This window comes from Protopterus annectens, chromosome 5.part1 (assembly GCF_019279795.1).
Source record: "Protopterus annectens isolate FY-2018-M chromosome 5.part1, PAN1.0, whole genome shotgun sequence".
Taxonomy (NCBI): domain Eukaryota; kingdom Metazoa; phylum Chordata; order Ceratodontiformes; family Protopteridae; genus Protopterus; species Protopterus annectens.
In genome coordinates, this window is record NC_056736.1 from 656430957 (window position 1) to 656457077 (window position 26121).

The following is a 26121-nucleotide window of genomic DNA, read 5'->3' on the forward strand; positions in this document are numbered from 1 at the left end:
AGTTCAAGAAACAAATATAAACCACACAGCAACTTCAAATATGATTTGACGTTTTTCCTTCTTTACTGCAACATGACTGTGTAAGCAAACATAATACTATATTGCTGGAGCCAGTCTATTACTTATCCAATAGCAGCAATTCACTTCCTTTTCTTGTCTCCCTTTCCATTCGACTTCCTACTTCTAGTTGGAGAAATACTTTTTTTTCTTGATTGTTGATTGCGTTTGTATGGGTGAAAGTGGTGATTCTTGGAATTGTCTTCTTTTCTACTTTTTCTCAGGCTCATGTCTGCTTTTGGGTCTCTTTCTTTATGTTTACTGCTCGGTTGTCTTTGAGGTGGTAGTGTGCTCCTTATTGTATTTACAAGAAATCTCTTATTGGTACTGCAAACAGGGCTCTTCATCCTGTAAACAGTAACCAAACATAAATACATGATTAGTAGAAAATCAAACACGAAACATTTACCAAAATGCTTTACAACTAAGACAGAGCAAACCAAGATTTTAACTTCTTCACCTTTCCTTGCATGCCATCTAGTGTAAGCCTCGAGGAAAGCAGAAAAAAATTCAGTTCCTTGAATAAAAGTAATTTTACATTTCCAATGCAGTCAGAAGTCCATTACCAATTATCGAAAGAAAAAAGGCAAACCCCACTGTCAACTACTTTTAAAAACGTATTTCAGTGATGAAAACTGTAGTTGAGGTAGCTAACAAACACCAAAACAAAGAATGTATAAATTATTTAAATGGAAAAGGCAGCAAAGTGATCTTTAATGAGTCTCAATTTTTATGCAACTCTTTCTAATCTAAAATGGGGTATGTGCATCCACATGGATTGTTCTAATTTTTTCTATAAAGTTGTAATTATTTTTTTTTTATTTTACATATTTTATTTACTCTTTGTTAACCTGGTAAGTGGGTTAAGTACATGGAGGCCTTAAGGCAAAGTGGTCCAGGGAAGTAAATACTGTGGGAGGAAATAGCCAGGGAATTGTTATGGCTAGGCTTGTATAGGCCCTAGGGCCGATAGCCTAGTACCAGCCTATGAACCTATAAAGCAAACAATTAACAATTTAAGTGCAGAAAAAATATAAGAGGAGGCACATAATTACACAATAAAAATCTGGATAATCCATCCATCCGCAACCCCTTTTCCCATTTTTGCATGTGGGTTTGGGGTGTCACTTCAAGGTTCACATTGTTGGGTGGCTAGCCCTGCCATGGAGGATAAAAATCTGGATAACCACGATTCAAAATGGAAAACACTCTTAAATGTAACCATCTATTAATGACATTTTATATGAACATCTACACACCACAGCAGTTAGGCAGCACACACACTGAAATGCAAGCACTAAAGCAAAGATGATGTACATGCATAACACATATACAGTTGTGTACAACAGAACTGCAGGTTTATATGCACCAGATAGCAGTTTATGTTGGCAGTCACTATTCAGGAAGCTTCAAAGTAACATCACAGCAAGAGTGTCTGCCCTCTAACATGCATCCTTCTAGAAATTATATTTGTTAGAGAGAAATCTTTCAACACAACAATATGTGATCTAAAATGCTGCCCAATACTGACAGGATTCACTTCTTGTCAGGCAGTAACAATGCATGGATCAAGGCAGAACAGTTGTACAAGTAAACCTACCACAACAGTAAATGTTTGAATAGATTATTGCTGCAGTAAGTAGCCTTAGCTATATGGGTTATATCCTGCTCAAAATATAACAGCTGGCAAGCTGTCAAATCTTGAAGGAACCTTCCACATGCCCAGGCCATTGACATCTCCAGCATAACTGTGGAAAATCTGCAGTCTGAGTGTGAAGACCTTTAGATCTTTCATGCCAATTGGAAGAGGGAGCCTACAGCCCTGAAAGAGGTCAATGCTAGGTAAACAGAAATAAATATCCTCACCCGGGCAACCAAAATCATAAAAATAAAGGCAGAGCAGGGTAGAGAGGGAATGGCTACTGCAGCAAAGATCTACTTGTGCATCTACTAATGTGGTAAAGTTTACTTATGCAACTGCACTATGTTCTTCATTACATCACTGCTGCTGTAGCCTTAGCTATATGTGCAGATTTACAATCGCTTATAAGGTTTGGGAGGATGAAGAACCAGAATTACCTGGAGTGGTCTTAAAAAAGCCTGTTCAAGACCTGTAAAAGAGCTAAAGTTTGTAATGCTTTGTAAAGGCATGTACAGAGGACCAAACAGATACCTCTAGAATACTTCCAGCATCTGCCCCTTTCCAAAAAGCTACTGAAAAAGCCAAGGCCCTTGTAGAATGGGCCTTGACACTGCCTAGAATTGGCCTGTTTTGATGGGAATAACAAAAGGAGACAGAATGAACAACCATTTGGAAACTGCTTTGACAAAGGTTGTCCTTTTTTCACACCTTCATAACAAAATTAATAACTTCTCAGATTTTCTGAAGGTTTAAAGTTCTGTCAAGATATTATCTTGAATTCTCTATGGAAAGCCAGAATATAAAGTACCCTTTCTTCCTCATTTTTAGGTTCTAGAAAGAAGACAGAGATGGATAAATTGGCTCAAAGTAAACTTGGATACCACTTCAGGTATAAATGAAGGAGCTGCGGTGGTGCAGTAGTTACCGTTGTCACCTCACAGCAAGAGGTTTTCCCGTTCGATTCTTGGCTGGAGGACCTTCTGTGTGGAGTCTGCATGTCCTCCCCGCGGTCAAGTGACATTAAAGACATGCAGGTAGGTGCGTGCGTGAATGGGCGTGCCTTCTTTGAAGGTTGGGCGTCAGGCTGGCAACTCAGCATCGTAAAAATCCACTGCCAATCATTAGTGGACGGGAGTTCCGCTGTGGTGACCCCTAACCAGGAAAAGCTGAAAGACTTTTTAGTTCTTCAAGAAACACTAACTTTGTGGAAAATGAGATAAGGTTGACCCAGCATGCGAGCATGCAACTCAGGCACTCTTTCTGTGGAAGTTAGAGCAATCAGAAAAACTATTTTCCATATTAATGACTTCAAGTCAGCCTGATGAGCTGGTTTAAAAGGAGCAAGAGTACATTTTTCCAAAACAAAATTAAGATCCCAAGAAAGAGCCACTTGTTTTCTAGATGGACAGGGAATCAAAACCCCTTTCAAAAACATGTTGACACAGGAATACAGTGAAACAGTGGGATCCATGGGCAAACATGCTGACATGGCTAAAAAAGAACCTTGATAGAGTAAGAGAAGCCAGAGATACAGCAGCCTTAAGAGGGTCTTATTTCCTGTCTTGGCACCAACTATAAAAGCGTTTCCATTTGCTAACAAATGATTTCCTAAGAGCAAGATTCTTTGCCTCCTCATGCATGTTCTCAAAAAGACACCTAAAAGGTATTAAAACTATATCATCCAAGCAGTTAGCAGATGTTATTTCAATATGAGGTGCATCAAACAACTCCTGTCTTGTGTGAGTAGATCCAGTTTGTGAGAAAACTTGTGGCAATTGCCTTTGGCCAAAAGGGATTCACTACAATGATCTTAGGAGAGTCCTTCTGAATCTTCAAAATGACCCTGGATATCAGTGGAAAGAGTGGAAATGAGAACATATCTGTTTTCCCAAGTCTGCTAGCAAGGAGTCCTAGAGCAGAATTTTCAAACTGTTTGTTGTCAATGGAGGCAAACAGATTTACCTGACGTGTTCCTCACAGAATGATCAAATCATGGAAGACCCCTGATTCAGTTTCTATTTGTGAAGGTCTATCCTGGTCCTGCTCAGCTTGTCTGGCACAATATTTTGCTCTGACGGAATCTAAGATGCCTACAGAGTGGGTATGTATGATCTGGATCCCCCACAAACTGTTATGCAATTACTTGTAAAAGCCCTGTAGACTGCAGATGTTTGAGAGAGGTGAGTGCGTTTATAACTGCCAATATCTCATTGATGTTTGTGTGTTTTGGCATGTCTTTTTTGTTACAAAGACCCTGCACTTTTAGACACAAATACACAGCTTCTGAAGAAAGGTCTGAGGCATCTATTGTTTCCGACTGTACTGAAGGTGGAAGAGAAAATGGGAGACCCAGACACAGATAAAACTGGTCTTTCCACCAAAGCAGTTCCCTTTTTACAAATTTCAGAACTGGAATTTGATAAGTTGGGGGGTGCTGATGTTAGGGCCATACATAGGTACTACTGAATCTTTCTCATGAGGGGTCTAGCTAGAGGAATCAGGAGAAGTATAGATGCCATGAATCCTAATATCCTGAGAAATTCCATTGCTGATGCCCCTGAGGATTAGGTCTAAATATAGATCTACTTTTTCCTGTGGAAGGAAAGTTCTTTGAACAGAAGCATCCAGAAGATAACTCAGAATTACACTCCTGTAAGGCTGTTGAATGTTCTCCTGAAACCCAGGTCTGCAAAGGAAATCTCTTATTCAAGTAAAAGATTCTTGGCACTTTGAAAAAAAAAACTTTGCAAAGATAGCAGGTCACCTAAATAAGAAAGAAATGTCAGTATCATGCAATCTGTAATAGACTACCACTGGAGATACAAACACTGAAGGGTCACTCTCAGAACCCATTTGTCTGAGATTATCTGTTGCCAAAGAGGGAAATGGAGAACAATATTATGGGGGGGGGTTACAATTTGAAGACAGTCATTCAGACTTGGACTGTCTGTTTGTGGTAGGCTCCCCTTCTCTTTGCAGCCTCCTTGCCATTGCTTTTGATCAGCTGCTTCCTGGTGGCTTGCTTGATTTGCTTTTTATAAAAAGGATCCTGGATTAGGGATGAGATTTTTAACAAACTTGGAGAAGGAAGGCTGAAAATTTTAAGTTACTCCTTGAATCGCTTTCCCTCTCAAAATTATTTTTTTTCAGAAGTTTAGCAGCAGATGGCCCAACCACAACCTTCCTATCAAGAGAAGATGTCAAAATTTTAGCTTTAACATCTTCAGGTAACTTTTGGGATCATTAACAGTGAAAAACCTTCTCATTACAGGCTCAGTAGCTGGTGTTCTGTAGGAGACATCAAACACACTTCAAAGAATGTTTGGTTACTTGAGAAACATAAGCAAGTGGAGCATATGACAAAATGTTGCCCTCTGAAGAAAGAAAACTGGCAGCAATATTCTTCATATTACCAAAAAGCAAGCAAAAACTTTAATGTGAACTTGGCAATTAAGAATCCTAAAAACATGAGGGGGCAGATGAATATATACCACTTTCCTAAATCTACCAAAAGTATTCACATCCTTAGTCAGAAGAAGTGGCATTAGCATTTACTAAATGCTTAGCTAGAAAAGGAAGAACAAAGAAATTGTTGCAGGGTCAGATCAGGAATAAGAAAACAAGAATTTGTAAGACTGAGGAATTTTACACTCCTGCAGGCATGTTGCAGGTTGTAATAAAAACTTCAAATTCCAGATGTAATAAATCAATCTTTTTTAATGGAATGTTATTGTATTCCCACTGAAATAAATGGGTCATCCTATATATGGTTTCATACAAAGAAAATTCTTCCAAAGGAAAATCAGACTACTCTCCTTTGAAACAGGATCAGTTGCCTGAGAAGAAAGAACATAATTTGTTCCCTCATACTCAATTTCCTCCATCATATTGGGACTCTGAAAAATAATTCCCTTTTCTCTTACTAGTAAATCCAGAATGGGAATGGTAGAGAGGCTGAACCAAGCCCGTAGTTAGAAGTCCAATAAATTACCCTTGTCTACAGTAACAGAAACAGGAGAAGATAAAAAGTTTTACTTTCAGTCTATTTTTAACAGGAATCTCCACGGAAGCAGACAAACGCATGTTAGGGACATCACCCTGGGGAACAAACATCTTAGTCTGGCTAGGCAAAAAATCTTTCCTCCAAGACTAACAAGACTGATCCTTCCATGCCCACCAAGGACACTCCAACAGCCACATAGGTCATGCCTAACTGCTGGACCTTGGTAGCTAAAGGGACTAAAAACCGCAACAGGAATGAAATAAACTAAATCCACACAAAAAGGACTGAAACCAGGAGCCAGCAGGAATAAATACATGGCCTTTTCCACATTTCTTTATTGCAACACAATTAATTGTGTGATGATTTGTTAAGGTGTTAATTGGGTCAGGATTATATATGGGGTGTTTCCTGTTTCTTTCTGTATCTTGATAAAGTCTCTGAACTGACAGAGACGAAAGCGTTTGCATTTACTGTGTTGCAATAAAGAAGTGTGGACTCTGACATCAAGGATTCTCTTTGTTTTGGAGTAAATGTATACCTATTCATCTATTTATTCCTGCTGGCTCCTGGTTTCAGTCCTTTTTGTGTGTATCTAAAGGGACTACACAAGATGAGGAGAGGGATTAGGAAGCAGAAATGGCCACTGCACGCTCACCCATCATCAGCTGACTCAAAGTACCAGCCTGCTGTAGTGGCAAAGACGGTCTGAAAACTTTTTTTCTTTTTGTTGCTGAAGAACCACTGAAATTGTTTGTTCCATGGAAAGCCAAGAAAGAAGCATGAAACTGAGGTAACAATGACAACTACAGTCAGTGAACTGCTAGTATCAAAACAGTACAGTGTTTCTCAGAAACAAACAGTGACAAGCAAATACACCCCAAGCCCCTTAAACCAACTCTTACATTTGTATTAATAAAATTTAAAATATACCTTATAAAAACACAAATTTACACTAAAAGAAATAAACACTTTTTAACTTGACAGAAATTAATGAAAGTCCAAAAAATGCAATTCCTAGCAAAAAAATAAACAGTTATTGTCAGAAAAGTAGTGTTTTCAGTCATAAAATTAATTGTGAAAAAATTTCCCCCCAAAAGGAACTTATCTGCCCATCAACTGAAAAATGCTAACTGAGCATAGATGCTCAAAAGCCTGAAAAGAGGGGTGTTCTTCAGCTGCAGGAATACTCTGAAGGGCTTTGCACCCTGACTGCTGTTTATTTCCAGCTCTGCTTGACCAATCAACAGTCCAGGAACATGGCAGGTGCCCTTAAGCTTTAGAAGCTGGCTGTCAGTTATATCCTTGGCAGCCCATATAGCTAAGGCTACTGCATCAGTAATCTAATTAATATCTTAAGTGATACAGTGAAAAAGTTAATACTCAAAACTCAATGATCCATTTACAATTATAATGAGACTCTACAGTATCATTGATTACCTACAGGCTATAAAAAAAAAAAAAAAAAAAAAGGCAATGTGAAGGAGACATACAAAATATGCTACTCTTAACAATTCTCAGCACATACACTTCAAGCACATGCCTTATTTCTCTGGCAACACGTCAACCTAGAAGTGCAGGTCAAGGCAATTTTAACACTGTGCATTTCTGTCATTTGCAGTCTGTGATATTCCACCGAACTGCCAGTGAAGTCCACTACTACCCTGGGTCAGTAACTAAGGAACTTCAATCCTCACTACTGACTCCAATGTGAAACTGTCACTTAAACAGGAGTAATATTTCACAATTTTCCCCTGCGAGCACAACAGGAACACCCTACATACCCTGGCACTGGACTGTATAATTCTGTCCACCCCAAATATAACTCCTTATTACACACTCCAGAGCAATGTGTCCCAGTTTAAGACCTCTGATACACACACACTTAAATTGAATCTCACACATCCAAACACTTCTAGGAAAGCCTTGATACAATTTTCCAGCTGTGTCCCTTCCCCCAAATGATACTGTAAAACACTGCCACCAACCAGAGTGTCTACATGCCCTTTCAATGGGTGTCCAACTATTAAAACTGGATATTAAAACACTGCCCCTGATCTAAACTAAATATCACAACACAGCAAAGGCAGGCTTGCAGATCTTGGTGAGTCCTTTGGGTATCCACTGCTCAGTAAAACTGTGAACTGAAGTGAACTCAACTTTGAACTCAATTCAACACAACTGAACGTCTGCTAGGACTGACTACAACTGTTTTCAAGAGGCTCTTTTATAGACTAGGTTAACTGCATCAGTTCCTGTCTTTCAGTCTCTTGACAGTAACACAGGGCAACTCGAAACCTTCCGATGACATCATCTGTAGATCAGCTGACTCAGACAAGGAAACAAACTGCTGCAGGTAAAACCCAGAAGAACTTTAATTTAGAAACTTTTTGAAATAAAAACTTGTTTACAACTATGAGAGATAAGCGCTTTTGTTTACAAAAATACATGAACTTCATCACATAAACATTGCTGGAAGTACAAAGACAATTGCTAACTTTTGTGTTCAATCACATCTCTGATTGAAACACTGAAAACCACAGAAAAATAAGAAAAGGCTCCGGGGTGCCAGAACAAAACTGATATGAATATTATGAAGCTGCAACAAGTTTTATTCAATGCCTTTTGTTTCAATCTAGGTTCAAACTTCATCAGACAATGTTGTTGTGCCTTTCGGCTTTTCTCGGTTAGGGGTCGCCACAGCGGAACTCCGGTCCGCTAATGATTGGCAGTTGATTTTTACGTACCGAGTTGCCAGCTCTGATGCACAACCTTCAACGAAGGTACGCCCATTCACGCATGTCTCCACGCAGAAGATGCTTTAGCTGAGAATCGAACTGGACAGCGTCTTACTGTGAGGTGACAACGCTACTGCAGCACCACCACCGCAGTAGCAAACTTCATCAGACAATCACAAAGGAAAGAAACATAGCTTAATACTATAACATAAAGGTCACATGATGTTCCCCTTACACTCACAGAATGGGTTAATTACATCATGGATCCCCGCCCATCAACATTCATTCAGAAATCCTTTAATGAGTGCATTAAAAGACCTATGCTTTACCAATGACTACTACATAAAAAAGTGTTAAATACCTAAATACTGGGAAATGTTGCACTATAAACAATACCTAGTACAGCATTATCATTGATTATTTTTAAAAAACAAACTTACATTCATAAAAAATGTTTAAATTAATACATCACTTTTTAATATACCAAACCTACACTTCCAATTAAGATACCTAACCATACCATAAACTTGGAAAATATGCTAAAATAAAATGTGTTTAAAACTAATAAGTGTTTAAAAATTAATTAAATAATTCATCTCCACCACCCGCTGATAGATACACTGGAGGGTTTTTACACACTGTATTTCATAAATCCAATACCTGTAAAAATAATAGATATATTTAATGATGCTTTCAGGTCTAACTTGCCAAGCCTTTAAGCTTCAACAAACACTTAATTGAACAGGAGTCATGAAGTCCAGGATACCTGCATGCATTTAATTTAATTTGCCAGAATAACTCCAGTTCTTCCAACTACAAGCCCTCAGGCCCCCCTCTAATGTCATGTAACACACAATCTATTACTAAATATTTAAATGTATGGTCCCTTTCTATCGAAATGTGTTTTGCTAAAGCATTATCCTGCGTCCCTTTATTAATAGCGTACTGATGTTCATAGATGTATTCACAGAATCTACGTTCAATTTTGCCTATATAATAGGCAGGGCATTGTTGACATTTGGCAAGGTAGACAACATACTTTGAATTACAGATGCATTTATTTCTTATTCTATATACTGTGTCATTAATGTTAAAAGATATTGCCACTACTATATACTTGCAAAATCTACAAGATTCATGTTTATACATTCCCAGGTGGCTTGACTTTCTAGTGATTTTAGACTCCCCAACAAATTTTTTAAATTAGGGCCCCTCTTAAAAATGATTTTAGGAGAACTCCTTACTTTCTGGAATAATTCAAGGTCACTTTTTACCAAGTCTCAATTCTTATCTACAGAATTAAAGGCGGATAAACCCAGCAATTTCATGCTGAGTTTAATCACAACCTTTAGTGCATATAGCCAAATTGTGAGATTCATTGTACATAAGAAATGGGACTTAGTAAAAAGTGACCTTGAATTATTACAGAAAGTAGAGAGTTCTCCTGAAATCATTTTTAAGAGGAGCCCTAATTTGAAAAATTGGTTGGGAGTCTAAAATCACTAGAAAGTCAAGCCACATGAGAATGTATAAATGTGAATCTTGTAGATTTTGCAAGTATATAAAAATGACAACATCTTTTAACATTAATGACACAGAATATAGAACAAGAAATAAATTCAACTGTAATTCAGAGTATGTTGTCTACCTTGCCAAATATGCCCTGCCTATTATATAGGCAAAACGGAACGTTAATTCCATGAATGCATCTATAAACATCAGTATGCTATTAATAAAGTGAAGCAGGATAATGCTTTAGCAAAACACATTTCGATAGAAAGGGACCATACATTTAAATATCTAGCAACAGATTGTGTGTTACATGACATTAGAGGGGGGCCTGAGGGCTTGAAGTTGGAAGAACTGGAGTTATTCTGGCAAATTAAACTAAATGCATAAAGGTATCCTGGACTTAATGACTCCTGTTCAAGTAAGTGTTTGTTGAAGCTTAAAAGCTTGGCAAGGTAGACCTGAAAGCATTATTAAATATACCTATTATTTTTACAGGTATCTAATTTATAAAGTATAGTGTGTAAAAATCCCCCACAGTATATCTATCAGCGAGTGGTGGAGATGTATTATTTAGTTAATTTTTAAACACTTATTAGTTTTAAACGCATTTTATTTTAGCATATTTTCAAGTTTATGGTATGGTTAGGTATCTTAATTGGAAGTGTAGGTTAGGTATATTAAAAAGTGATTATTAATTTGAACATTTTTTATGAATTTAAGTTTAATTATTTTTTTGAAAAATAAATCAATGATAATGCTGTACTAGGTATTGTTTATAGTGCAACATTTCCTAGTATTTAGGTATTTAACACTGTTTTTTATGTAGTAGTCATTGGTAAAGCATAGGTCTTTTAATGCACTCGTTCAGGAATTTTTTAATGAATGTTGATGGGCAGGGATTCATGATGTAATTAATTAATTATTCAGTACCCATTCTCTGTTGTAAGGGGAACATCATGTGACCTTTATGTTATAGTACTAAGCTATGCTTTTTTCCTTTGTGATTGCCTGATAAAGTTTGAACCTATATTCAAACGAAATGCATTGAATAAAACTTGTTGCAGCTTCATAACATTCGTAGCAGTTTCGTTCTGACGCCCCGGAACCTTTTCTTGTAAATTTTCAGTGTTCAAATCACATGGCTGCCAAGCCCAAAGGAAATGAAGCATCATCTTAAAGGAGCCACCACAAAGAAATTCACAGTGTGTATGTAGCACCGAGTCAATTCAATTGACAAAATCTGCAAACAAGGAGGAAAAAAAAAAAATATATATATATATATATATATATATATATATATATATATATATATATATATATATATATATATATACACATACATACATACATATATTATGCATACAAACAGTATAAAATGCATTCCCTATGAAATCAGAAAAATAGTATAAAATGCATTCCCTATGAAATCAGAAAAATGAAGAGAAAAGTATGTAAAATATAAACCCTGTATTTAGGGCTCATCTTTCCAGTGCTTTTAACTTTGGGAGAGAAAAATATTTTATATATATATATATATATATATATATATATATATATATATATATATATATATATATATATATATATATATATATATATATATATATATATATATATATATATATATATATATATATATATGTGTGTGTGTGTGTGTGTGTGTATATATATATATATATATATATATATATATATATATATATATATATATATATATATATATATATATATATATATATATATATATCTATATATATATATATATATATATATATATATATATATATATATATATATGTACTGCAGGTAAAATCCAGAAGAACAAACCTAGAAACTTTTTGAAATAAAAACTTGTTTACAACTATGAGAGATAAGCGCTTTCACTTGCAAAAATACATGAACTTCATCATATAAACATTGCTGGAAGTACACACACAATTTGTAACTTCTGTGTTCAATCACATGACTGCCAAGCCACAAGGAAATGAAGCATCATCTTAAAGGAGCCACCACAAAGAAATTCACAGTGTGTATGTAGCACCGAGTCAACTAGGAGAAATAAGCAACTTTGAGACTCTCCGTTAAATCAATTCTGGAAAAGAATTGGTGTCTTCTCCTACAGGAGAATACCACTTGTGATTATGTGGGGCTGGGTCCACTAATGGTGTTCAAAAGGGCAGGAATTTGAAAACAATATTAGAATACAGTTGGTCCAAACACCAGCATAAGAACATTTCTGAATTTATAGGGATGAAAAAGTGTGGTTGTTGCCCCTACTGCCCCAATATTCTGGTGTGCCATGAAATTGCTTTGAACAACCAGGTGGTTGCTATAAGAAACAGAGTCAACTGTTGTACAACAAAGGAGGTACATTGTGCACTGTGTATGCTCTGTCCGTTTTTACATAGGAAAAACAGAGAGGAGACTTGGGTACAGAATATATGGACATTTGTATGAAATCGGAATGAAAAAATAAAAAGAGAGACTAATGCCCTCTATAAACACATAAAATGTTACCCAAACCACACGTTCAAATTTTGTATTTTGGAACAAATGTCTTCCAACAGCAATGAAAGTCCATGGACCTTATTACTGGAAAAATGTGAACTATATTGGCAGCTGCACTTGAATGCCAGTAAATGAGCTGGACACAATGAACATGTTTTAATAGCACGTTTGTTCAAGTTAAAAGCACTGGCAAGATGAGCCCTAAATACAGGGTTTATATTTTACATATTTTTACATACTTTTTCCTTCATTTTCTGATTTCACAGGCAATGGAAGATTGATGGCTTGATTCAGGGTAAATTCAGAAGCAACCTTTGGCATGAAAGAATGATTAGTGCTTAGAACTACCCTGTCCTTGTGGAAAATCAGATAAGGTGAGACTCTCCTTGCAGATGTCAGTAAGCAAAACAAATTTTCAGGGATAAACCTCAAATCAACTTGAAAGGCAGGTTCAGAAGGGTACAAGGTCAATTTTTCCAAGAACAAAGTGGCGATCCCAATAAAGAGGAACTTGCTTTTTTGGGGGGGGCGGGGTCTAAAGTGCATCACTGCTTTCATAAATAAGCAACTGTTGCATACCTCACACAAATATGTAAAAAACGGAGAGGTAGACACCATATTGGGCCCTCTGATATCTGTTAGGCACTACCTAGAAAACCTCTTCCACTGTTACACATTAGTTTCTAGTTGCAGGTTTTCTTGCCTCCTTCAATACCTGCTGCACATCCTAATGGAACAAATGCCTAAAAAATATCAAGACAGAATCATTCAGGGTGTTAGTAACAATTATTGTAAGTTGGGGTGCACTAGTCACCTCTGACACTATGTGAGCAGATCAAGAATATGAGAAGGCTTATGGTAATTGTCCTTGTCCAATTAGAAACAGAGAACCAACTTCGCCTAGGCCAAAAGAGAATCACCACAATGTTCTTTAATCTTATTTCTGAACCTTCAGATGTACCTTGCATATTGGTGGAAAGGGTGGAAATGTGTAAAGGAACATTCCTGTCCAAGGGAAACTTTTGTCTTCTAAGTACTTCTAAGCACACCTGCAAGGATCTCTCAAACATGATTCTTCTGTTTTGAATGCAGGAGAATTGGAAGTTATGTACTTATCATACTTAGGCATCTGTATAGTCCAGTTTCATTCTTCCTCAACGTATGGGCTCAGATTTGACTCAGCTGCATATCCCAGACTTCGGATCCAGCTCTTGTACTCCTCCTTCTACACATAATACCCTAATACATCCCCATTACCTCAGACTGAGTTTGTTGCCATATATCCCTATAGTTAAACCGAGACAGGTATAGTTTGATAGGGAAGTTAGGGCTCAAACCTGGAACTGTAGGTTTCCAATACAGTCCAATAGATCTCTCCAGAAAAAAAAAAGGATGGGGGAATGGATGGGTGGGAAGTTGAAGAATGGAAATGGAGAACACAGATGCCTAGTTACGGTAAGAACATAATTTTTAAATCTCATGTTGTCCTTTTCACTCTTCCTCAATGTATGGGACAGAATCCCCAGCTATGTTGATCTTGGGTGGCCCTCATGGAAGGATATTCTAGAGTACCACTGAACTAAAGGTGGTTCTGTTTCTAGAGATATCATCAATTTGTAATGAGTAACAAAGGTATAAGCACTGGACCATGTAGCTGCAGCGCAATAATCACCTATAGATGTTCTTGACCAAAAAGCAGATGATTTAGCCATGAATCTAGTTGAATGAGCCTTAGGAGGTTTAGATAATGTATTTATTCTCAGAAATGCATGACAAGAAATGCAGTCTGTTATCCATTTGGCTAGAGTGACTTTAGGGACTGGGCAACCTACCCTTTTTGGTGAAAAAGAAACAGAGCTAATCTGATTTTCTAATTTGTTTTGTTCTGTGAAGGTAAAAAATGTAGTTGTCTGCGTACGTCAAGTAGATGCAGCACGTACTCTCCTTGTTATTTTCAGAAGCCACTTTAGGTAAAAAGGAAGGATTAGTCCGTAAGGAAACCCTATTCTTATGAAAAATGATGTTAAGAGTTTTTGAAGAAACAGCCTGGAGTTCAGACATTCTAATGCAGAAGTAATGGCTACTAAGGAGACTGTTTTCCAGGATAGGAATTTCAAACCAGATTTAGCTGAAGGTTCAAAAGTTTTCTGCATTAGACCTTGTAGCACAACTGTCAGATCCCAAGATGGTGAGGGATCCTTTATCAGAGGCCTTAGAAGAAAAATACCTTTCAGGATGGCTTTACATAATTTAGACGAAGCCAAAGAAAAATGTCTGTTCCCCATGTGAAAATTAGAAATTGCTGCCAGATGAGGTTTGATTGTAGAGAAAACATGCTCCTTCTTTAAAAAGAGCTGCCAAAAAACTGTAGAATCGCAGAGACTTGGGCAGAGAAAGGGTCAATTTCCTTACTCAAAGCCCAAAGGGAGAATCTTTTCCCATTTGCACTTGCATACTTTAGATTATTTTTGAGAAGTCAAAATAATGTCACGTACAAGGGAAGACAGCTATTACTGAAAGTGGAGAAACCATGTGGTTAGTTTGAAGGCCAGTATGTTGGGATGTTGGATCCCTGATGGAAGAGAGAGGAGAGATCCAGAGTTGGCTCCAGTATTCATGCAGGATAAAAAAGGTGAGAATGTAGAAAGGGGAACCAAACTTGTTGACGCCAGAAAGGGGAAATGAGGATTACTGAGCTCTTCAGCTGACTTGCTTTCTGTAGAAATTTGGGCATCAAGGGAAGAGGAGGGTAAGCATAAAGGAGACAGAGGGCCAAGCATGGACTACAGCATCTCTCAGTGACTCCACCAGAGCAAAGTACCTGTTGCAGATTAAGATTCCCTGTTTTTGCTGGAACTAAAAAAAGCGTGATTAAGTTCTGAATCCTATTTGATTTGGTGGGACCTTCTGGATGACTCTTTCTAGTAGCTTTGGGATGTCTTGTGCTGCTGCCATCCTTTGGGTGAATGTCAGGACGATTCTTCCTTTTTTGGGATGGGAGAAGGAAAAATATTACGGAATAAATTCTGGATATTATTCTTATACTTGCCCAGGGGTCTGGGTGCAAGGACAAATCGACCACCGACTGCCTCCAGAGTTGAACGGGCAGCACTTCAGGAGCACTGAAAGGGCCTGTCTGGAGCAGAATCGAGCCCTATTTCTGCGGACCTCCTCTGCCTCTACGGTGACATCTTCCATTAGAATTTCTTCCTCTGCCTCTGGAGGAATTATCACTGAGTGGATCTTGGAAAGGAACCACATCTTCTTACTGTCTCTGATTCCTGGAAAGGGTTCATTGAGGCACAGAAAACTTGATTCTCATGGCAGACAGAGTCTTGCCATCTTGTTCACTGCAGGTAAGCGTATCTTTTACTGATGGCCCAAACAATGCCTGAACTGGCTGCTCATGAGGTACCTTCAGATGTGAGAGATCAACCTCATCGAAGTGTTTGATATGGATAAATGAGTAGCCAGTTGTGAGGATGTTCTTTTGAAGTCCTCTGCAGACATGTACTCTGACAGAGTATTTGATACCTCTTTGGTCAAATCTCTCTGAAGCCCAGTAAAGTGTGCCAGGTAGTTTAGTGACCACAGGGCAAAAAGTACAGTTTTGTACCTACCATAAATGTAGATGTTCGAGTGCTAATACAGCTGCAGTCATAACAGATGGGTTCTCCTGCCGTCAGGCGGGTCCTCGGTCGGCCGAATTCCAAAGTCTAGGTCCGGCGTCGGTTGTCGTCGCTTCTTCCCTGACGTCAGTGCGACAGGGGTATAAAGGAACCAGCCGATGCCATTTTCTTCAGTTTTTCTTGCCCCAGATGTCAGGTGCCCCAGAAGGAAGGCAATACATAAGTTTGTGTAATAATGCAGTGCAATATAATCAAAATACAGTAGTTGCAAGCAAATACATCATAAAAGAATACCCCAATCAGGTTGTATGAGGATGTGCTAGCCTATAGGCCTGTCCCAAGAGGGGAAGGAGGGAGGAAACCTGGACTGCAGCTGTATTAGCACTCGAACATCTACATTTATGGTAGGTACAAAACTGTACTATGTTCATCGTGCATACAGCTGCAGTCATAACAGATGGGTAGAATCCCAAAGCTAAGAAAGGGGTGGTAGGCACTAGGTGGAACTAGGAGGAGCCAAAATGCCCTGCAAGACTGCAGTGGCAAAGCCTGCTCTAGATTTGGAGTATAATGGTAGGTTGTAGTGCTTGGAGAAGGTATGCACAGAACTCCAAGTGGCTGCTTCCAAAATATCCTTGGTAGGAACTCCTCTGAGGAAGGCTGCAGAGGTGGCTGTGGCCCTGGTGGAATGAGTTCTAATGCCTGTAGGTACAGCTTTGCCATGAAAGGAATAGCAAAAGCGTATGCAGTGGGCTATCCATTTTGAGATTGTCTGTTTGGAGATTGGCTTTCCTTGAGCTCCTACCGCAAAGGCCACAAAGAGCTGTTCTGATTTTCTGAAAGGCTTTGTTCTGTCCAAATAATAACGCAGTTGTCTGTGGATGTCCAAGGAATGTAGTAATCTCTCCCCTTTGTTTTGAGGATTAGGATAAAAGTAGGTAAATGTATGGCCTGATTTAAAGCTACCCTGGATACCACTTTAGGCATAAAGGACAGGTTGGTTCGTAAGGAAACTCTGTCCTGATGGAAGATGATAAAAGGCTGGACAGCCATGACAGCCTGTAGTTCTGAAACTCTACGAGCTGAGGTGATAGCCAGAAGGAAGGCTGTTTTCCAGGACAAATATTGCAAATCTGATGAGGCAGCTGGCTCAAAAGGAGGCAAGGTCAGTTTTTCCAGAATGAAGTTAAGATCCCAAGCAGGTATTGGTTGTTTCCTTGGAGGTCTTAAATTCTTAGCCCCTCTGAGGAACTGTCTTAAGAGAGGGTGAGAGAATAAAGGTGGATCAGTGTTGCATTCTGCAGAAATGGCTGAGGCATGGACTTTGATGGAGGAGAAAGAAAGTTCACTGCTTAGCAGTTCAGCCAAGTATTGTAGTATTTGAGGTAAATTCAGTTTTCCAGGGTCCTGGTCCTTTTTCTCATTCCAGACACAAAAACGTTTCCATTTTGCGGAGTAAGCTTTTCTAGTTGATGGCCTTCTGGCCTCCAAAATGACATCCTGCACCTCCTTGGAGAGTAGGGCCTGCTGTGATGCTAAGGAATCTTACATGCGGCTAGATTGAGTGTTTTTAGCTGACTGTGAAGAGTTTTGAAGCTGTGCTGCGTCAGAAGAAAGAAGAGGCATTAGAGGCAGGGTCCATGGTGGGGAATGCGTCAGGCTCCTCAGGAGTGGGTACCAGTGTTGCCTTGGCCAGTCCGGAGCAATGAGGATCATCTTTGGTCTGTCTGCTCTGGTCTTCAATAGAACTTTGGGCAGCAGAGGAAGAGGTGGGAAGGCATAAACTGTCATTGATGTCCAACTGAAAGAGAGAGCGTCCACTCTCCAGGCCTTTGGATGGAAGATCCTTGAGCAGAATTTTGTCAATTGATGATTTTTGTGGGAGGCAAAGAGATCTATGTCTGGCCTTCCCCATTCTTGGATTATTTCTGTAAAAACTTTTGGATGCAACTTCCATTCGTGTGGGTCTGTCATATTCCTGCTTAGGTTGTCTGCCAGCGTGTTTTCCTTGCCTGGCAAGTACTGTGCTTGTAGTTCCATTTGTAAGTCCATGGCCATGTTCCAAAGTGACATGGCCAGTCTGCATAGGGGGTAAGAATGTGTTCCTCCCTGCTTGTTTATGTACCACATAACTGTGGTGTCGTCCGTTCTTATCAATAGTTGACCTGGTTATAGGTGGTCCTTGAAAGCTATAATAGCATTTATTACTGCTAGCATTTCTTTTTGATTGATGTGAAGGTGCTTTTCTTTTTGGGACCACTTGCCCTGAATGCACCAATCTGTCATGTGCGCCCCCCAGGCGTAGTCCGAGGCGTCTGTTGTGATGACTTGATTTGCTTGAGGCTTGCTGAATGGAAGACCTGTGTTTGTTTGACATGCTTGAGCCCACCACAGAAATTCCTTTTGCAGACATGGAATTAGTGGTATTATTGTTTCCAAACTGTGGCTGTGTTGAGACCATATGTTTTTCAGGTACCATTGTAGTTTCCTCATATGCAGCTTTGCACATGGGATTAAGTAAGATGCAAGATGCCATAAATCCTAGAGCCTGCAGGATTTTCCTTGCAGTCAGCCTGGTGCAATTTGCTAGTGTTATGAAGTATTGAATTAGTTGCCCCTGCTTCTCTGGCATGAGGTAGGCCATCTGGGTGTTTGTGTCCAAATTGGCACCCAGGAAAATTATCTTCCGAGAGGGCATTAGCCTTGATTTCTTTTTGTTGACTGTGTATCCCAGAGAATTCAATAACATTATTACATAAGCCAGATGTTTCAGAAGAATGTGCTTGTTGTCCGCTTGGATCAGGCAGTCATCCAAATAGGGATATATTTGTATCCCTTGAAGTCTGCAGTAGGCAATTACTGATGCCAGGCATTTCGTGAATACTCTGGGCGCAGTAGATAAGCCAAAGGGCAATGCAGAGACTTGATAATGGGTTGAACCTGCAAGAAATCTGAGGTACCTTCTGCAATTTTGTCTGATAGGGACATGCAGGTATGCCTCCTTGAGGTCCAATGTTACCAGCCAAGACTCCTTGCCCAGCATGGGAAGAAGTTGCTGTAGAGTGAGCATCTTGAATTTAGAAATGTGTTTAGGATGGATAGATCCAAAATAGGTCTCCAATCTTTTCCCTTCCTTGGCACCAGAAATAGCCTGGAATAAAAACCTTGACCTTGTTCGTGCATAGGTACCTTTTGAATAGCTTTCATGTTTATGAGATCTGTAATTTGTCTTTGTGCCTCTGCCCTTTGATTGTGTGGCAGGTTTGGCATGCCTCTCATTTTTGGAAGGGTGTGAAAATGGAATTTGTAGCCTCTGTTTATAATGTCCAGGATCTATTTGTCCTTTGTGACAATATGCCAATTTTTTTGAAAATAATGCCAGCTTTCCTCCTAAGGGGGCTGCCATTTGCAACCTGGTTGGCATGCAAAGGGGAAAGTCGTTGGGTTTGCTTTCTGTAAGATTGTGAGTCGTCTTCACCACCTCTTTGTGTAGGAGCTTGCCATTGTCTGCCTCTATACGATCCTTGGGATTGTCCTCTGCCCCTCGGGTGCCTGTACCTGCCTCTTTGGGGTCTGTCTGTGGCAGGAAAGGACCAGTTTTTGGAAGGCCAATTTCTACTAAAACGTGGGGGTTGAACCTGTAGAAATTCTTTCACAGTTTGCATTGATTTAGCCTTTTCCTCCATTTTCCTTAATACCTCCTCAGCATTAGCACCAAATAGTACATCCTTTTGAAGAGGGGTGTCTAGTAATTTAGCTTTGACATGATCAGGCAAGGCTTGTTCCTTGAGCCAGGCATGCCTACGTATGACTGATCCTGTAACAGCAGCTCTACATGAGGCCTCTAGAGCATCAAAACCACATTGTAAGGTATACTTACCCACTTGTTCTGCACTATGCATCAAATCCTGCAACTCCTTCAAGTCTGGTTGTTCAGGTTGTGACATTTTACTTTTCAACTGTGATAACAAAAACTGTTGGTATTTTAGCATATGAAACTGACAGTTTAAGGCCCTCATGGATAATACCTTTTTTCCCCACTTTTCTAAGGATCTGGAATCTCTCTTGGAAGGCAGTGGATTTTTAGCAATGGAGGCCTTAACTCCCTTGGGGCCCTGTAAGATGGTTTCTGGGTCAGCAGCATGGCTTTTGTATAGAAATTGGTGTGAGTCAGGGACCCTGTAGTACCTGTCAGGCTTAACTGGAGCTGGAGGTAGAGAGTCCGGGTTAAGGCAGGCCTCCGAGTAAACATCATCTAAGATGTCCAAGACAGGAGGTATAGCCAGAGGCCTGTGCTGAGGAAGCAAGAGAAATTCCCTGAGCCTTTTCCTGGAATCTGAATAATCCTGGCCTTCCCAGTGGAAGTGTTCCCTTAAGGTATGCAAAGTTTCCCCAAATGAGTAATCCTCAGGGGGGGATACAGAAGGAATGGACTCCTCCGCATCAGAGTCTTCAAAAGGGGAGTAAGAATGTTCCTGATCATCAGAGTGCTCTGAAATAATGGAGCCCTGATCAGAGGAGGGTGAATCTTCCTCCACTCTAGGCCTTTTGTCCGGAGGGGGCTGAGAACCTCTGATAAGAGTAATTAAATCCTCAGCCATTTTAAGCCTCTGTTTCTTAGGCATGGGGCCCTGGAGATGGGCCCTGTGTAGCTGGTCTCTTAGAGTGCATGGTTGCTTTAGACTTTGTGAAAGCCTTGATGGAGAAAGAAGAGGAAGGTCTGAAGACACCTTGAGTGGAGGTGGACCTGTCCACATTCTGAGTTTCAACGCCAAGAGTGGCTTCGGTATCTGTAGTCGGGGTGTGGGCCGAGGAGCCTGCGACCTCGGGCACAGGAGACACCGTCAAAGACAGGTCGTCGGTGGTCAGGGGCTGCGTAGTCACCTCGCTGAGAACCGGACCACGTGTAGTCGGCTTTGGCGTGGTGTCGGTAGAGGCCGCGGACCTCGTGTGTCGGTCCTTGTCTTTGCGGTTTTTAGACAAAATCTGAGTCGGAGTATCCGACGACATAGTATAGTTAAATGCTTTCCCAAAGTAATGCTGGGCGAACTCCGCCCGACGCTTGATAGTGCGTTTATTGAATGTAGCACAAAAGCGACAGACCGAGACGTCGTGGTCTGGGCCTAAACAAGGTATACAGAGGGAATGGAAATCCTTATGCGGTATCTGCTTCCCACAAGAAATACAATTATTAACTTTGTCTGACATCGGTCTGAGGCAAGAAAAGTTTCCCCAACGGGGTACTTAGCTTTTAAGAAGACTTCGGTTTCCAAATTTTCGTAATCTCAGGAGCTGGCCGACCGGCACTTGCGAACTGCTTCTGCTTCGGGCACCGCATGGCAAGAAAGACTGAAGAAAATGGCGTCGGCTGGTTCCTTTATACCCCTGTCGCACTGACGTCAGGGAAGAAGCGACGACAACTGACGCCGGACCTAGACTTTGGAATTCGGCCGACCGAGGACCCGCCTGACGGCAGGAGAACCCATCTGTTATGACTGCAGCTGTATGCATGATGAACATGTTGCAGTGGCAAAGACTTGCTTTCAAAATCTGTCCAATGCCCTAGACTCCCTGTTTGTTGGATGGACAGAAGAGCTCTGTTCTGCTAGCTCTTTCTTGGTGGCTGCCGCCTCCACCACCATAGCATCAACTGGCACTCCTTTGCTCCAGTGGGGTCTGTCTGTTGGCAGGGCTAAAACTTTATCGGGTCTTTTGGGAATTGGTTTGACAGTATCCCAAGACACAGACGCGTCAAAACCAAAAGCCTCCAAAAATACAGTCTTCTGGTGAGGGGTTTTGGAAAGAACAGACACCTTTTTATTTTAGAATTTATAAAAACATCTCCAAAGTAGATGTCATCCGGTGGTGATAGGGTGTTCAGATTAGATGTCAGAAGAGAGGGGAAAGTTCCTCTACTGGAACTGGGTCGACCCTTACTGGAATTGGTTGCCCCTGTGGAGTAGGTCTGATTAACTTGGAGCTCAGAACCAATGAGAAAAAAGGGGTAGGATCTGAAAAATTAGAGGGAAGTTCTCTTTGGAGAGAAAAAGCCCTTTCCATACATTGAAAGCTGATGGACCAGACAAGCTTTGACCAATCTTCTCCAAGTGGAAACTCCCGACAAAAGTGCGTTTCGACCTCCCTTGTATCCACGCATTGAGGATGGAACCAGATCAGAAATGTCCAGGGCCAAGGCTCCGAGGAGGAGGGATGGCTGCAACAAAATCGGAAATGAACCTATCCACTTGGATCAGATGCCAACACTTCCGCTCCGGGACCAGTTTTGATCCAAAAGGTATTGGAACAGAATTAGCCAAGGATAGAGTCGGAGTGGAGGAAGAAGCTTTCCTCGGATCAGACACCAGACTTCACTGGGATTTTGGATCCTGGGACTCTGAAACCAATGGGATTTTGGATCCTGGGACTCTGAAACCACTGGATAGATTGGAGAAGGAGATAAATGGTTTCCGATGTGGTAGGGAGACTCATGGATCTGACAGGGGACGGAGCTAGTAAGACCCCCATTTGGATCTGAGCTCTGAGAAATTTCCACATCATCCTGTCCACATCCACTTCTGATAAGTTTCTGGAGAACCCAGAGGAAGTAGTGAATGGGGGCCTAGAATGCTTCTTTGGTGTGTGAAGCAATGGAGAAGGCAGGGTGGGTGAAACTGGCTTTATAGCAAATTTATAGCAAATTCTGGAGTAAGACTCCTGTATGAAGTACCTGCCTTCGGATCTGGGGACCTAGTATACCAGGGTGGTACTGTAGGACTTACTGCTATAACTATCAGCCAAAGCCTTAGGACCCAATGGCTTTGGATCAGAGTGTCGAGTCTTTGGATTTGATAGTGTCAGATTAAAGTTTTTCTGCTTTTGGATGGCATCTCCAAACAAGACCTGGGGTACTTTGGAGGGCAGTGTTTCCTGTGCTCCAGATGACCAGATTTGCTAGTTTTGGAGGGGCTTAGAGCCCCTGAAGAAGATGTAGCAGGGAGAAGACCCATTAGAATAAGTTTATGTCTATTTGCCAAGGCTCTTGGGTTAAATGTGGAGCAGACGTTACAAGCAGTGTCCAAGTGCCCGGCTCCAAGGCAGTACACGCACTCCTTGTAGGCATAAAACTTGGGATTTTATGCCCACAAGAAGTGCATTTCTTAAAACCGGTTGGTTTATCCGACATGGTAGGTAACTATCCAAAAAGTTAAACAAGAATAAACTACAAGAAAAGATTTTTTTTTAAATAGGAAAGGAAGGAAAATGGGTTTAATTACCAGTGATGGCAATCTAAAGAAATACCCTGGCAAGAAAAGGGTAAGCAGTGATAAATAGTAAGTCTTTATTACTGCTTGTAACAAGAACAGTAAGAAGATAAAAAATGGAAAAGTCCTAACGTCCTGCGAGAAAATTAGCAGGGAGGACAGATAATTTAAGCTAAGGCAAAGTTATAACTATATCAAAAAATAATTAACTCATGGAAATATCTCTAATAATGCTTGACAGAGGACTATGCATCTGTTCGCAATGGTGGCAAACAAGATCTGAGGTAATGGGGATGAAACAGGGCATTATGGGTAGAGGAAGGAGCTCAAGAGCTGGATCCAAAGTCTGGAAAATGTGGCCAAGTAGGATCAGAGGGTTGGATCTGATCCCATACACTGAGGAAGAATGAAAAAGACAACATCAGATCAGACCTATTTGAAATGTCCCACACATCTGGAAGAAATCCAAGCAGAAATCTGCCCTGAGTTTACACTTGAGGGTCCATCTGGGGTCTGCTTAGTCTGTCTGTCACTATGTTTTGCTCTGATTGAATATATGAGGCCTGAAGCATTACTGTAAGGCTAGCTCTCAAGCCATCACTGCCAACTGGCAAAGAGGGTATGAGCTTGTGACTTCTTGTTTGTTCAGGTACCAAATGAATGGGGTGTCATCTGTGATCAATAAAGGGAATCCTCGAGACCATAAGTGGTGGAGAAATTTTAAGGTCTGAATTACTGCTAACACTTCTTTGATGTTTATATGCTTTCTAGTGTCTGAAGGACACCATTGGCCTTGCATCTGAACCTCCCCCCATACATTGTTCCCCCATGCAAAATCTACAAAGTCAGTCTGGATTGACTGACTGAACTGGAGCTTGGAGTTAGAAGGACGGGTCTGGACTGACAGACATCTGATTTGTCCACCACTATGACTACTGTTTTGCAAAGTTCAGCATTGGTACCTGGAACTCTAAGGGAAGCAGGTGCTGGGTCCAACCATTTTATAAGTACCATGTAATCTTTATCATGTGGTGCCTCGCCTGTAGGGTTAAGAGGATTACTGATGCCATGAGGACTAAATTTTGAGAAACTCACTTGTGCAGGCAGCTTTCTTGAAGAGAGAAATCCATGAAAATGTAGAAACTGTAGAAAAGCTATACTTTTTTGTGTGTCTATCACGCTCTACAGGAAGGTGATTTTTTGTGAGGGTGTGACATGGGGCATTTGTAGGTACAACTTGAAGTTGGAAGCAAATGGCGTGCGATAAGAATCTTTGAAATGTGAATCACCATGAAACAGAGGTCCAGAAGAAAGGGGCAGGACCATCTGCAGGGCAAGTATTTTGAATATGGGTACTTATATAAAGGTTAAGTATGCCAAATCTAACACTAATCTCCACAATAGCTCCTTTTTGGGTACTACGATTTTGGTATAAAATCCTTTTTCCTTTTTGTGATGCAGGAACTAGTTTATAACTCCTACTTGCAACCTGTGAAGGAGTACCAGTGAGAAAAGGCATGTCCGGTCTGAAAGACGTGGAAGGATTTACCTGAAGGGATGAGAATTTTCTGTCCACTGCCAAGAGTATTCTCATTGAAATATTCTGAGTGCCCACTTGTCTGGTACTATTTAAGGTCAGGCTGCTGGGTTCAGCTAAAGAGGAAGAGGGGGAGGAGGAAGGGATGAGATGCCTTGAGTTGTGGCTTAGTCATTCTTCAGTAGAGGAATGATCTTTTGTGGTAAAGGATCCCCTTTTATTTGGTTTGGAGGAATTATCCTCCTGCCATTTCCACGTAGTACCCTGACTCTTGTTAGGCTGGGATTTTTGTTTGTTCTTCTCTTTGAAGTTGGACTCCTTGTTAGGGAGATCCTAGGAGTATGAAACATTCTAGATACACCATGCATCAATTGATCTCCATCATCCCATTACTTCAGAATCTGAGTTACAGCAGGAAAGTACAGGTGTGTACATTTATCATAAATGTAGATGTTCAAGTGTATTTCACTGTTGTAGTCATTACATTTGGGTAATCTGCTGGCAGGTTGCCCTCAGTCGGCCTGATTAACAAAGTCTTGGGTCCTGCGTCGGTTGCTGTCCCTTCTTCCATGGCGTCAGGGGAATAAACATGCAGCCGATGCCATTACATCAGTTTTTCTTGCCCCAGATGTCAGGTGCCCCCCTAATGGGGAGCAAAATAAAATTAAAAGCACAAAAATATACCTCCAACCAAAAGCAAATACTTCAAAAAGGCTTTTAAGCATAGTAAAAGAAAGTAGAGGTCTAGTAGGAGGAAAACAGGGGGCTGGAGGAAGGGTAACCAGGACTGCGTCAGTGAATACACTCGAACATCTACATTTTAAGTGTACACAACTCTACTATGTTCTTCATGTTTCACTGTTGTAGTCATTACATTTGGGTAGATTCCCAAAGCTATGGTTGGGAGGATGGATTTATACAGCATTAGGAGCAGCTATAAGGCCCTGCAAGACAGCAGTGGCAAAGCCAGCTCTGGATTTAGAGAAAATTGGTAAATGATAATGCTTGGTGAAAGTATGAACTGAACTCCAGGTAGCAGCTTCTAGAATATCCCTGGTAGGAACACCCAGAGAAAGGCCGCTGAAGTAGATGCAGCCCTGGTGGAATGCGATCTGATCCCCTGGGGGACAGGCTTTCCATGGTGCTTATAGCAGAAATGAATTCAATGGCTTATCCATTTAGAGATGGTTTGTTTTGAAATAGCCTTCCCCTCTGTCTCTGCAGCAAATGCTAGCA

At 40.5% G+C, this 26121-nt stretch overlaps 1 protein-coding gene across 1 annotated transcript in view; it reads right to left on the bottom strand.

Annotated features, from left to right (window-relative positions):
• Positions 1 to 41: 41 nt before the first annotated feature.
• Positions 42 to 26121, bottom strand: part of POLR1D (RNA polymerase I and III subunit D) — a 126229-nt gene continuing 100149 nt past the window's right edge. Inside the window, exon 3 of the mRNA XM_044073274.1 lies at positions 42 to 405. Coding sequence (XP_043929209.1) covers positions 141 to 405 — 265 coding nt within the window. The 3' untranslated portion in view covers positions 42 to 140. The remainder of the gene's footprint in view (positions 406 to 26121) is intronic.